This window comes from Montipora capricornis, chromosome 6 (genome assembly GCF_036669925.1).
Source record: "Montipora capricornis isolate CH-2021 chromosome 6, ASM3666992v2, whole genome shotgun sequence".
Lineage (NCBI taxonomy): Eukaryota > Metazoa > Cnidaria > Anthozoa > Scleractinia > Acroporidae > Montipora > Montipora capricornis.
In genome coordinates this window covers 63,508,715-63,521,601 of record NC_090888.1, presented here as the reverse complement: position 1 = coordinate 63,521,601, position 12,887 = coordinate 63,508,715, and the positions used below count along the sequence as shown (strand labels likewise).

The 12,887-nt window shown below is 40.9% G+C and overlaps 1 protein-coding gene across 1 annotated transcript in view; it reads right to left on the bottom strand.

The window, feature by feature from the left end:
- The window catches only part of LOC138052836 (coadhesin-like), a 14,314-nt gene extending 2,128 nt beyond the window's left edge, over nucleotides 1-12,186 (bottom strand). The window contains exons 1-10 of the mRNA XM_068899420.1: nucleotides 12,171-12,186; nucleotides 10,773-11,188; nucleotides 9,634-9,787; nucleotides 8,909-9,091; nucleotides 5,880-6,062; nucleotides 4,688-5,118; nucleotides 4,137-4,293; nucleotides 3,183-3,365; nucleotides 2,105-2,520; nucleotides 945-1,165 (exon numbers count right to left, since the gene is read on the bottom strand). Of these exons, the coding sequence (XP_068755521.1) occupies nucleotides 983-1,165; nucleotides 2,105-2,520; nucleotides 3,183-3,365; nucleotides 4,137-4,293; nucleotides 4,688-5,118; nucleotides 5,880-6,062; nucleotides 8,909-9,091; nucleotides 9,634-9,787; nucleotides 10,773-11,111 (2,229 nt within the window). The 5' untranslated portion in view covers nucleotides 11,112-11,188; nucleotides 12,171-12,186 and the 3' untranslated portion in view covers nucleotides 945-982. The remainder of the gene's footprint in view (nucleotides 1-944; nucleotides 1,166-2,104; nucleotides 2,521-3,182; nucleotides 3,366-4,136; nucleotides 4,294-4,687; nucleotides 5,119-5,879; nucleotides 6,063-8,908; nucleotides 9,092-9,633; nucleotides 9,788-10,772; nucleotides 11,189-12,170) is intronic.
- Nucleotides 12,187-12,887: the final 701 nt, after the last annotated feature.

Sequence of the window (12,887 nt, the reverse complement as noted above, 5' to 3'; positions counted from 1 at the left end):
ATCGCTTTGTCGTCGCTTTATTTTCGCTTTATTAAAATGTTATACTACTCACTGATATAGCTTTAAGTATTTCGTATTATGTCTCGATTTTATCAACCATTCAGATCCTCTTACTTTTTGCGGTTTCAATTTCTACTTCTTTAGTTTGTAGGTTTAGTTCAGCCGCCAGGGTAAGCACATTTTCTTACTTCGACGCTTTCATTGTATGTCACCAACTTTCTGTCTACATGACAGTGCCATGTACGCTAAGTTTCTTTTATCTATTCTTTTGGAACCAATTCAAAACCGCTCTAATAGACCGTACAATAATTATCCACCTTCTGCTTAACTGCAGGAACTCAGACACGAGTTGAGCTTTGCACTCTGGCGCAGCGAATAGGATAACGACAAAGACCAAGGGCCTTTGGGGCGGGATGTTAAAATATGCCGACGACCTAGTTATTTAATGAAACAAGTGCTAAAGAATTAGCTGCCCTCAGGAGTGGGATCGAGACACCGAAATTGGCAGTTGACAAGAAAGAGCAAGAAGCTCGAAAGACTTCTAAAAATATGGAAGCAGTGGAAGTTCTTTTGTGCATTCAACTTTGCCACAAAATCCTGAGTCACATACAATCATAGTATTTATCAGGTTAATTGAATTTTCCCCTTGGTACATACTTAATAATAATAATAATAATAATAATAATAATAATAATAATAATAATAATAATAATAATAGAAACGTTCTTAGCGCGCATTTAAAAATCTCAATGCGCTTACAATAAATAATAATAATAACAATAACAATAGCAATAACAACAATAAAAATTAAAAGAAGTAAACTACAAAGGTATCATTGGTCATCAAGGAAGTGGCGACGAAAAAGGTAAGTTTAAAGTGCCGTTTTAAAAGTTGACAGGGACGAGGCTGACTTAATATGTTTAGGTATAGAATAGTTCACTTACAATGAACTTTGTTGGTTTCCAAACTTGATCAAACTGGGCTAAATCAGTGGACTAGGAGAAGTTTCATTGCAAGCTGCATGTAGGATGTCTGGAATTCTTTCCTTCATTTGATCGAATCGTTCAACGTAGAACCACTTCTTCTCTCCGGCAATCTCGTTGAGGTCCAACTCGCGAATGGATGGTCCAACACCAAAGGCCAACACGGTGGCATTTTTGCCTTCCTAAGGATACAAACGAAACAACTGATTAGCTTGCCTCAGTAAATTTCAAATATTTAGGATTGTCCTAATAAATTTATAGAACCATGCTCTACATGCCAGAAGCTTTTCTTGCGGAATTAGTAGTTAATTTGCGAAGCGATTAAAGAGCATGTCGCAGACGTGACTCCGCCACTCTGTGAACCAAGCACCCAGTGCAGGTTGAGAAACAGTGAATCTGTTAATCTCGTTTACAGGGGCCTTTCCTTTCCCCACTCAAGAGAATGGGGAGATTAAAAGGCGCTCTCGATCTCTCTCTCTCTCTTTCTCTTTCCCTCTCTCTCTCTCTCTCTTGTAAGCGCGCCATCTGTGATTGGTCAATTTGGCATGCGGTATTTAACGGCATGACTTCCCCCCGACTTCCCGACTTCACCCGTGCATTTGCTCACCAAGAGATATAATAATTATCTTTGTTAATATTAATTCCTAATTTTAATTTTTTAATTATCTCCGGCCTTTTTGCAGGTAACCATGACTATCTTTTTTAAGATGATTTTTTTGCTCGAGTGCAAACTGACAAGGACACGGGGAGAATTGAATATATTTATCTGGCTTATTTATCTGATTCTCTTTGGGATAATTGGATAATTTTGCAAACACTGAAGTGACCTCTGCGTATCCTATAATTCATTTTGCAACTGAAGAAAATAGAAGAAGGCGCCGCAGAGGCTGGCAGTCTCACCGATCCAAGTTAACTATATTTTCGCGTTCATTCAACGAATGTATGATTTTGTAAGACCATTTTCGAATTAACTACAGCATCGTTTCACAGCGAAATCAGGCGCGAATCATTTTTCATGAACTAAAAGTAGCTATGAAGAAACGCTTCCAATTGGTCTCGCTTTGTAACCGAGATGACAGTCAACTTTGAAATGATTGATTGCCAAAAATGACAAAACCAACCCTCAATGGTGGAATGGTATCATTAAATGACGCTGAACCCCTATTGGTCCTTCCGTCTGTCAAAACCATGACCAAATTTTCGGCGTCAGGTCTGTCACCATTCTCGGGTTTGAACACGATCTTGTCTGCGGCAATCAGAGCTCTGTCCGTGCGAGTTCCCCACGCGAGTTTGTCTGGTATGTCCGCGATAAGATCGCGTGTACTTTCTGCGTTCTGGCACTGTTGGTCTGAGAACTTGCATCGCAAAGTAGCATTTCTGGCGTAGGTAATGAGGCTGAAATGTGTGTTGGTCGGAAAGTAATGGACGAATTGGGTGAGGAAGGTCTTGACGCGAACATAATTAGGAACTCTAACGCTCACTGAAGCGTCCACAATCATGCACACATCCAGCTTCTTGTGATCACATGGTAGGGGCGCTGGAAAGATAACAAGAAATTCTAGGTCAATAAAAGAATGAATTTGTTCGCCTTTATCTGCCCCAAGTGACTCTTCTTGACCAATTACGGGGGAGGCCACAAACAGACCAAATCTAAAGTTCAGTTTTAAAAATAATGAGAGTAGGACAGGGTAATAAATTTATTCTCACGCGCACGCTTTGCTGCTCGTCACAAGTATTGCACCCTGTTGAGTGGAGTTACTACTGTGGTGGGTGTCCTTGCGAGGACGCGAAGAAAGACTGGACTCGAGGGGGTGGTGGAAATTGAGTCTAAGATTTCCACGACCAAAGATAGCCGCGTGCAATCTCATATAGAACTCCATGTCTAACTTCTCCCAACTAGAGCACTGGTGCTTTAGTGTCCTGCATGCTCATGTTTTATTATTAGGGGACGATTGCCGGTTGGAAAAACTTTAGGTATATCGTCCTCGTCGGAGCGAGGATGAAAAGGTAAGACTTTAGGAATCTTAAGACTTGCGGAAACCCTAGCCTTACTGAAGATGTCGCTATATATCAAAACAGGCGGATGGCAATTTGGTATAAATGGCTCTTGGGGCCCGAAACGTTGTCGGGACTTTCCAGAAACGGTTCCCTAGATTCCTTTTTCCAATTTGCCATGTAGTTTTCTTGTCTTTTACGTACGTTCTGGACATTCTCCCTCATCACATTCAACTGTCTCATATGGTTTTCCGAGTCTTGAACAGGCCTTTCCTCCCTTGCGAGGAGGCGGCGAGTTGCAGAGTCTGCTTCGGATCTTCACACCAATACCGCATGTAGCGCTGCATAGAGACCACATGCTCCACTGGTTGTATCCACCATCAACACCTACATAAGAAGAAGAAATAGGTTGAAATACTAGATTCTGATGAATTAGAAATACATAGAGAGGATACTTTTGGAGCTCTGAAGCCTTCTTCGAAATAATTCCAGAGTTTTCAAGCAAGCAACCGTGGAAAATCTTCATGTCGCTTTTTGTCCGCGGCAGAAAAAAAAACGTCACGTGATTTTGAAAAAGAGCTATACTGCCCTTATAAAGTAAAGTAAAGTCTCTGTTACGAGCCTGAAGGCCCATTAAGGCCGGCGCTTATCTCCGGTTTCCGTACCATGAAGCGACTAGGAGTATTTATGCTCCCCCTGGATGGGATGCTAGTCTATCGCAGGGTTACCCCCAGCATTGCGCCGGTACCCATTTATACACCTGGGTGGAGAGAAGCACCGTGAGAGTAAAGTGTCTTCCCGAAGAACACAAGACAATGTCCCCGGCCAGGCCCCGAACCCGGACAACTCGATCCGGAGTCGAGCACACTTACCATGAGGCCACCGCGCCTCCCATACTGCCCTTATATGGAACAACTTTCCCTGTAATCATTGAGCCTCTTAACCCATCAACGCAGGGTGTATCCGTTTATGTTACACAAAATAAAGCAGAAAGCAAAGACCGAATGAATATTGGAAACAACCAGATTTCAGAAGCGGTCACTCGAGTCACTTGTGGTAGCAGTTCTTCGCTTCCTTAGATTCGCTTCCACTGAAGGTCGCAGCGCTCTTTCAACTAAAACGTTGAATGGAGGAAGAATAAGGTTTTGAATCACTTACGGCAAACGGTATTCTTGATTGATTTAGCCATCTTTTTTATCATTCTCGGTTTGGTGACTTTGAGCACATTGTCGCCTGCAATCTCTTGAAGTTGAGTCATGTTTATCTTGCTCGGCATGCCGTATCCAACAGCAACCATGTGACAGGCTTTCTTCGTCTACAACCACCAAACAGAAAGAAAGGAGAACACAGAAGAACCAGACAAGGCAAGCAAAACTACAAGAAACAGTAACTGAGAGGATATAAGCCGGATAATCGCAAGCTACATATTAATAAAATAATTAAGTAATTCCTTATTTTGGGACCTTTCTGTGCATTCCTACTTCGATTAAAGATTAACAGGAATACTTGGAAAGGTTTTTCATAAGACCAAACAGATTGGATATTCTGGGGGTAGCCTGGAAACTATTGCCCAAAAAAGTCTGGGGACGACTTTTCGGCCGGTTGGTCGCCTGTGTTTTGCGAGTTACCAGTATTCTTATCTCTTTCAAAGTGCGGTCGTACTCTCTTTTCGAAATACTTTTAAAATAATCTGCCTTAAGATAACTTACCCTCAGAATAGGTATTTCTCTCAACACGCTACGAATGAATCTACGAGGATATGTTCGACCATCTGTGAAAGTCAGCAAGACGTTTTGTCTGTTTCGCCTTTCGCCGCTTTTCCTTATGAATAAATTGTTATGCGCTGCCTTCAGCCCCAAGTCCGTTCGTGTTAACTTGCTTAGCTTTGGTTTATAGTTTGAGAAGAAAGATGCTGCCGTTTTATATGACCAAGACATCTTCCCTTTAAATTTGTTGAGAAGGATTGCCTCTTTGTTGTATTTAATGACAGCAACACGTGTTTTCTTCTTTGACATCTTCATGTTCTTGAGGAAAGCTGGCATGAATTGTTTATATAGGCGCTTAATGTGACGGTATCTGATGCTGTTGGAGTGATCGATCAAGATGCCCAGGTCGATACCCTCCTGACAAGGTGCAGGCTCTGACAAAAAAATTCAAAAAATGAACAATGAGTAAGGAACATAAAAACAAACAAAGAAGAAATATTGAATTTTCGAGATAGGACGCAGCTCTTTACAATCTCAGTGGATCCCTTTAGGACGCAGCTCCATTGTTTTTAGGGTTAGGGTCCATCGTTGATTGGTTGTTTGTTTCGGTCCATTGTTTTATAGCTGCGTACTGACCAGAATTTTCTCCAGTTTATGATAATGGAACAAGAAATAAACGTGACCCATAGGCTTCAACTCTTAAGCTTATATCTCCAAAAGGAGATATCGTCTTCTCGTCCTACCCTCTTTATTCAGATCAACATTATATTCCCGCCATGTATTGCGCCTCCTAGACAATCAACGCACATGTGCGTAAATTTTAAAAAAGCCTCTTAGCCAATCAGCGCAAAATGTCTCCGTCTATGTTGCATGTGCATAAATTAGAGGACATGAATATTAAATTTAAATCTCCAGGATTGTTTCTTCAGAATTTCAGAAATTTCGGGCCAAATAGGTTGTACAGTTTGTCTAATTTTGTTCTTTGAAATATGGTTTATTTTTCTGTTTGGATAAACTCACCCTCCCTCTCCCGGCCACAGTAAAATAGTTAAAGCCTTGTAGACATGTGTAAACAAATATAACAAAGGTGAGCAATTTTCTCTTCTTGACTCACTGATGTCCAGAGAATTTAATAGTCATCATTAAAGAGCGACGAAAATAAATATTGGTCCAACAATAACACCTTCTCTCTTACTTTTAACACATTTTTTTGCTTTGCACTTCTTCACCTCTCGTGGACCACCGAAACGATCGCAGTTCTTTCCATTTCCGAATGGAGGTGGATTGGTACAGCTCCGGTACCGGATCCTCACACTTGTGCCACAAGTCTTAGAACATTGGGTCCATGTTGTCCATCGCGTATATCCGCCGTTAATTGCTGTAAAGTAATTAATATAGAGTCAAAGATCTTTCATAGTTAATCATTAACGACGTTTCTTCGTGATGACCACTTGTAAACTTCGTCGTAGCTTAAAACGATATCTTGGTGCATGGTGCTTTAAAATAACAGTAAGGAGCTTGCCAAGTTAGTACTCGGCAAGAAGTCATTACACTGGACTAGTTTAATTTTAGAGTAAGTATCTTAATGAGGTTCGGACGTGCCCTGTAAGATTTTCAGTTTGATAAGCATCTGTCTGTTGTGGCTGTTAAGAGGCAGAAAGCCGGCCAGTTTTTAATAGTTTCAGTTCGTTTTCACTGAGTGTTAAATTTACGGGAAAGCCATCCGAGAAAAGGAAGTTTAGCTCGTCGAAGCACTCTATGTTCATTCTTCCGTTAGTTTTCGTGAAATGATTATACCGTGCTTGAATATCTCAATAACTGTCAAGTAAACGTTGACATTTCAGATCGGTCTGTCTTTATAATTAAATTATCACTGCAATAAAGCATTGACAAACGGTTTTCCTGTAAACTCTGTAAGCTTTGATTCGATACTTCAATGGTTCACGGTATTGACAAAGATGACAACCCCCCCCCCCTCCCCCGGGGGGACTCCCATATAAAAAGAACGGGAGTGCTCGTCGGAAATTTTGAAAAGAACCTCTAAGGGACGATTTACACGGTACGATTTTTGGGCTTACGACAAGCCCACGACATAATTTACGATTGTTGTGTACGTCAGAAAAAAATGTCGTAGCCTTTTAAAACATGTTTTAAAACGCTGCGACAATCGTAAGTCATGTAGTAGGCCTGTCGTGAGCTTGTTGCATGCGTACCGTGTAAATCGGCCCTAATAGGTTCCAAGATTCTGTCTTGTGGGCGTTCACCCATAAAAGGTACCAGATTATGGGTTTAATTTTTTCGGCTCAGTATACGTACCCTAAAAAGTACCTCTAAAGCTCCCGCTGTGGACCTTTTTCGGCTGACCACCCTAAGAGGTACCAGAACCGGTTTTTTAAACCCCTAAAAGGTACGACGAGCACCCCCGTCCCTCGTGTCGTAAAACCAAAATCAAAGTAATTAATTTGGCCAATCAAAAAGGACGGAAAAAATCCAGAAAAGCCAATCAAAACTTGAAGTGATTACACTTAACCGACACAAAGCGGGAGCCACGATTGGTTTTGGTTTCACTTGTACTTGGTTGAAAAAGTGGCGCGGGAACTTTGAACCAATCGCTGAGTGAAGTAATGCAAAACCAAAGCAATTCACTAATTACTTTCAACACTCAATTGAAAACCGCTCTAATAACGAATTTTATCTAAGTGTCATTTGTATTTAATGCTGGGGTAATAATTGGGGACACCGCTGTACAGAAATCAAATCAAATCAACTCATATCAAATCGTAGGCTGGTTTTTGAGGAGAGGGAAAACCCAGAATACCCAGAGAAATTCCTCTTGGAGCTAAGTAGAAAACTTACAATCTTAACCTACGTGTGACGCCAACCCGGGCCACATTAGTGAAAGACGGGTGCTCTCACCACTGTGCCATCCCTGTCCCACAAGAGTACAGGTGTTAAGCTAGATAAGGCTCATTATTCCCGCTTTGGATACACTCTTCGTTATATAAGAATGTGTAATTTTGAGGCTGAACGTTCTTATTTGTTTAGAATTTGAGCCTAAACTTGTCTTGTATACTAAGTTCGACTACAAACCGAATTGTTCTTCAAAATATCATGCAATAAGAACACCACATCCTTATAAAAGTCCCTAATTATTTGTGTTAAATTTCTGTTAGACTGCATATACCTTTGTTTACAGCTGTTTCGAGAAGGTTGTCCGAAAGAATCATAAAAGGGTACGCGAAAATGCCGAAAGGCATTATGGTAAACTGTCAGTTTGAATCAGCGAAAACATGACGGCAATGCTATCGAAAAGGTCACCTAGAAATACATGGTCATGCTATATTACTGATATTTAGATATGAGTGAGTATTAAAATTCAGGCAAATGATCCAGGCCATGAATTAGTAACGAAGGGTTAGGATTCACAGACAAAGCATGATTCTGACGACTTTTACCTTACTTATTTTATGTCATGTTTTGCAGAGAAAGTCGGAGAAATGTACCAAAAATCATGGCGAACGTGCAGAGCCATCATTTTTGCTAATGAACCCTTTTGTTTTTGGTCGTGTTTTGGTAGCGTGATGACGGGAGAGGGCTTCAACATAAGCCTGCACTCTTTCATCCAAACAGCTCGCCATCGTAGGTCTTCATTGGACGGTCGGAGCATCTTCGATTCTGGGCATTCACTACAAGTTGAATTTATTTATTGAATATCTCCCATACTTATTTCCAGCATTGTCGCGAACTCTCTTACGCTTCTTTTGGACAACCTTTCCCGAAACAGCTGTATACTACTCACAAACACACACCCAAAAAAGAAAACAAATCATCCGAGTGAAATAAAAATATTGTTAACCGTAACTCTCATGCCTGGGTATGTTCTTAGTATGTTGTAAAACTTTGGTTAAGCTCAGCCTCAGCGTTCTTATAAAAAAAAAGTGGTTCTTATAAAAAAAAGACTGAGAGAGTTTTATCGGGAACTAAAACACACTTAGAATCAACACGACTACTACATCCGGGAACCGAATGGAGTATTTTTCGTATGTGACAAGAGTGGTCGTTCTAACCACTCAAACATAAAATTCGTATCTTCTCGCCACCGTACGCGTGTAATATCCTCTATATATTTAGCTCGGAAGTATAAGAGTATAGAATAAGTCCATATTATTAAAGCTACAACACTCAGAGGCATGTGAACCGGTATAGAACGAAGTTAAAACTTACAGCCTTTGCAAGCTGGCAGGTCGCATTCCTTTTGTTCGTCAGGTAGACCAATGTCGTCACAGTTTTTTCCTCCTCCTTCCGGCTCTGGATTTGTACAATTTCGAGATCGTGTTTTGAATCCATCTCCACATGTTGCGCTACAATCTGACCAGGTCGACCACGGGGTGTAGCCACCGTTGATAACTACAAGGATGAAATTTCGAAAGCTAAGTCGAAGTAATAAGTCTAGACATACCACATTCCGTAATTTTCTGTATTGATTTACAAAGGTCAAGAGATCGACCGACCGACAAACAGTCGGACTTACGAACAAATCAGCATCCCAGTCAAACATCATATCAGCCAGTGAATTACGAACCATTCATGCAGTCAGTAACTCATACAGTTGGTCAAGTAGACAACCAGGAAGCCAGTCAGTAATTCACTTAATCGTTAATTAATCAATCAACAGTCCCTAAAGTAACCAATCAAGTAATCGCTCCATCCATCAATCAACCAATATATGTCAATCAACTAGATGTAGATCACGACGTGGATCGCGCTCGAAATGGCCCGAACTACAACTTAAGTCACCACATCATGAGACAAACGATTACTGTACATTTTCTTTGTTATTTACCACCACGATTACCAATAATCATCTCCCCCTAAAACATTTTTCATTCTTTCAAATTTATCTCATGTATTAATTAACGACCAGAACCGCAATAAAAGGACACACTCACCACAAACTTCCTTCAGAATTACGTTGAGGTTTTTAGCAAGCGCCTCAAAGTCTGCAACTTGTATAACTGATCCACGGTTGCCAGCAATATTCTCCAACTCTTTTTTTGCAATCCTCCTTCCAATACCAACTGCAATGATGTTTACTCCCCTGTCCTTTGAAGAGACAAACGAAATATAACGAATTAGATGATACACGGTAATGGATCAAAGTGGCGAGAATTATGGGCAGCAAGGTTGGCGCAGTGGTGGGCCATATGGAGCAGGGCTGGCGCAGAGCGAAGAATATAGCCGGCAGGTAGGGTTGGCGCATTATTGAACCATGTGGGGAGTAGGGCTGACACAGTAGTGAGACATAGCGGGGAGCAGAATTGGCGCAGTGGTGAACAATATAGGCAGCAGGGTTGGTCGAGTAGTGCGAAATATTGGCAGTTTAGTTGGCGCAGAAGTGAGCAAGATAGGGAGCAGAGCTGGCGCAGTGAAGCCACGCATTTTCAACCAATATGTCCCCCGGGTTTGTTCCTGAAATCAGAGTTAAATATGGGTAAGCCATGTTTGGTTTCTTTCTCTGTTACGAAAGGACTTTCTACGAGTAGCCCGGTTTTCCCCTCACGTCTAAAACCAACTCTTTAATTTCATCTGTTTTGTTCTTTCAAAGTTGAAATGTAGTATCCCCAATTAGCTGATGACTTTTAATTAATAGATCACTTAAAAGGAAATAAGGAATTACATAATTTCTCACATCCTAAACAGTGGAATTTTAAGCGTTATCAGGGCTAAGTCGTTAAACGTTGCTAGTAAAAGATTAATTGATTTTACTAATTTTACCTATAATTCTGTTCCTATTAACTTTGATACTGAACTCGACAGGACTAGAGGACTGGAAGCTATGGTCCTCGTTGAGAGGAATGAGAAAACTTTATCAACAATCTATTTATTAACGAGGGACACGAATTTACATCTTCTGTTGACTGACATCTGACTAAGTTGCTTTTTTGAGAGACTTAAAAAGAGGGAGTCCTACCCTCGGCTCCAGGTTTCAGTACCTTTTGTTTGACTTCTCCTCTCTGTGGATAACTCCTTCCGACTATCCAAAAAGGAAAACTCGTTAGCCATTAACAATTGAATGTTAGCATATTACCTCAAGAGGCGGGACGGTCTCACTGTAGGGTGCTGATTCCTTTGCAGTATTTCCGTCTGTAAACACCACCAGAACATTGGGTCGCTGCAGCCTATCGTTCACGCCATGAAACATATCATCGTGGGCTTCCATCAGAGCCAAGTCGGTTCTGGTACCGAGAATAAGTTTGTCACTGATAGAATCAATTTTGGCTTTGATGGCCTCGTTGCTGTGATACCGTGAGTCGGTAAAATTGAAAAGGAGTTTGGGTACGTCGGCGTAAAAAATCATTGACATGCGGGTAGTCTCTGGTGTGACGTTGAATTTGCCAACAAAAGTCTTCAATGCACTTTTCAACATGATGTAGTTGTTCTTTCCCACACTTTTAGATCTGTCCACAATGAATCCCAGATCAATCCCTTTGTCGCACGGATTATCTGAAAATTTGTAAAACGTATAACTACGTTTATAACTTGCAGAGCTTTTTAGAACCCTGTTTTGTGTATGCAAACTGAAGGAGGTATTGCGAATCAATGGTTAGGTGCTTGCCTTGAAATGTGGAGATCCCGTATTCAAGACCGGTTCTGACCAATTGTTCAATTTGATCCTGGTAGTCCCTGGTTCCACTTCTCGGCCGCAATTGCAAATAACCAACTGGCCTACCTCCGACCAGTCGAGAATCTTGAGGGCGGTGCTTAGTATTGTTATTGCTCATACGAGATACTCGCCTTTCCCGTGGGTGCTGCTTACTAATGCGAGGAGTTTTTTGCGCGGTCTACACACTAAAGAAATCAGAAATTAGCAAGTGCTCTTGGTATCCAAAAAGAAAATTTGGGGTAACCATGCATTTTCAGCGATACTTAAGCTTCAATTTGGGAAGGAACGCCATAGTTACATTGCTTTGTATTTTAAAGCTTTTTACAAATATTGTTGATTAGTTATCTTTGAAAAATAAGTGGTTACTCACAATTTTCTTTTAGGATTTCAATAACAGTGCTTTTCCCCACATACTCATAAACAGCGCAAAAAATCCATTGATTTAGTAGGCAGCCATACCTAACAGTTGTTTTTCTTTTCTGTTCTGTTCAAATTTTTCTTACTTTTTATTTTTTTTTTGTCTAATATTCATTACGATAATCTGAAACAAAGAAAATAATAAAACTGAACTAGTATAAATTTTTGCTCGCTGAGCCCGGGCTCCTCCCGGGCTACATCCCACGAAACTAAGCAATTTACTGACCAGATTACAAACCCTAGTTTTAGCACAGCAAGCAGGATATTTTAGGGATGAAAATTGAATTTTCTTTATTGTATAGAGCTTTCCAGGTCTTGAATTAGTTTGGCTCGTACAAATCTTTACGGATGCCTGAGTGTTTCGAGGTACAACAAATTGACGAATGTAACTAAAAAGGCACTCACCGAATTCTGCAAACACAGCTCCTACGCATCGAAAAATAAAAACAACAAGACCGTTAATATTAAGGACTCTAGAAAATGGCAGCAAAATTACTTAAGCAAATGGCAAATATATAGTAAGTTGCTCAACACTAAGATTTTTGAAGAGAATTAATCCATACTCGGACCGATGTTCAATTGTGGGCGAATGTGAGAATGATTTACACATATTGAATGAAAGGTTTTACAATTCTACCCACTGGGAACTCGGAATAATGTGAGCTCCAGATGGGTTCCGAAGCCACAACCTTCCGTGAGCTAGTCGAATGCTCTAACCACTGAGGTACTGGAGACTCTATATTGAGCAAGGGTGAAATGTGGGTCTTTAATTCGAGCTGAATCACGCAGCTACAGTGAGTCTAATAACCGTTACGACTAACAGCGTAGCTCATAACTGCATCGCGCAGTCTCATTAAGACATATATACAATGCGGCCAACCAACCAACCCAGGTGAGTGAATGAGAGAATGATTTTCACATATCAAATAAAAGATTTTACAATTGAACCCACCGGGAACTCGGAAAAATCCGAGCCCACAAATGATGGGATTCGAACCCACGACCCTCCGTGATCTCGTCGGATGCTATAACCACTGTGGTACTGGAGACTCCGTGGTGAGCAAGGGTGAAATGTGGCTGTAACTGCGTGATGCAGCTCGAGTCAAAGATCCACATTTTACC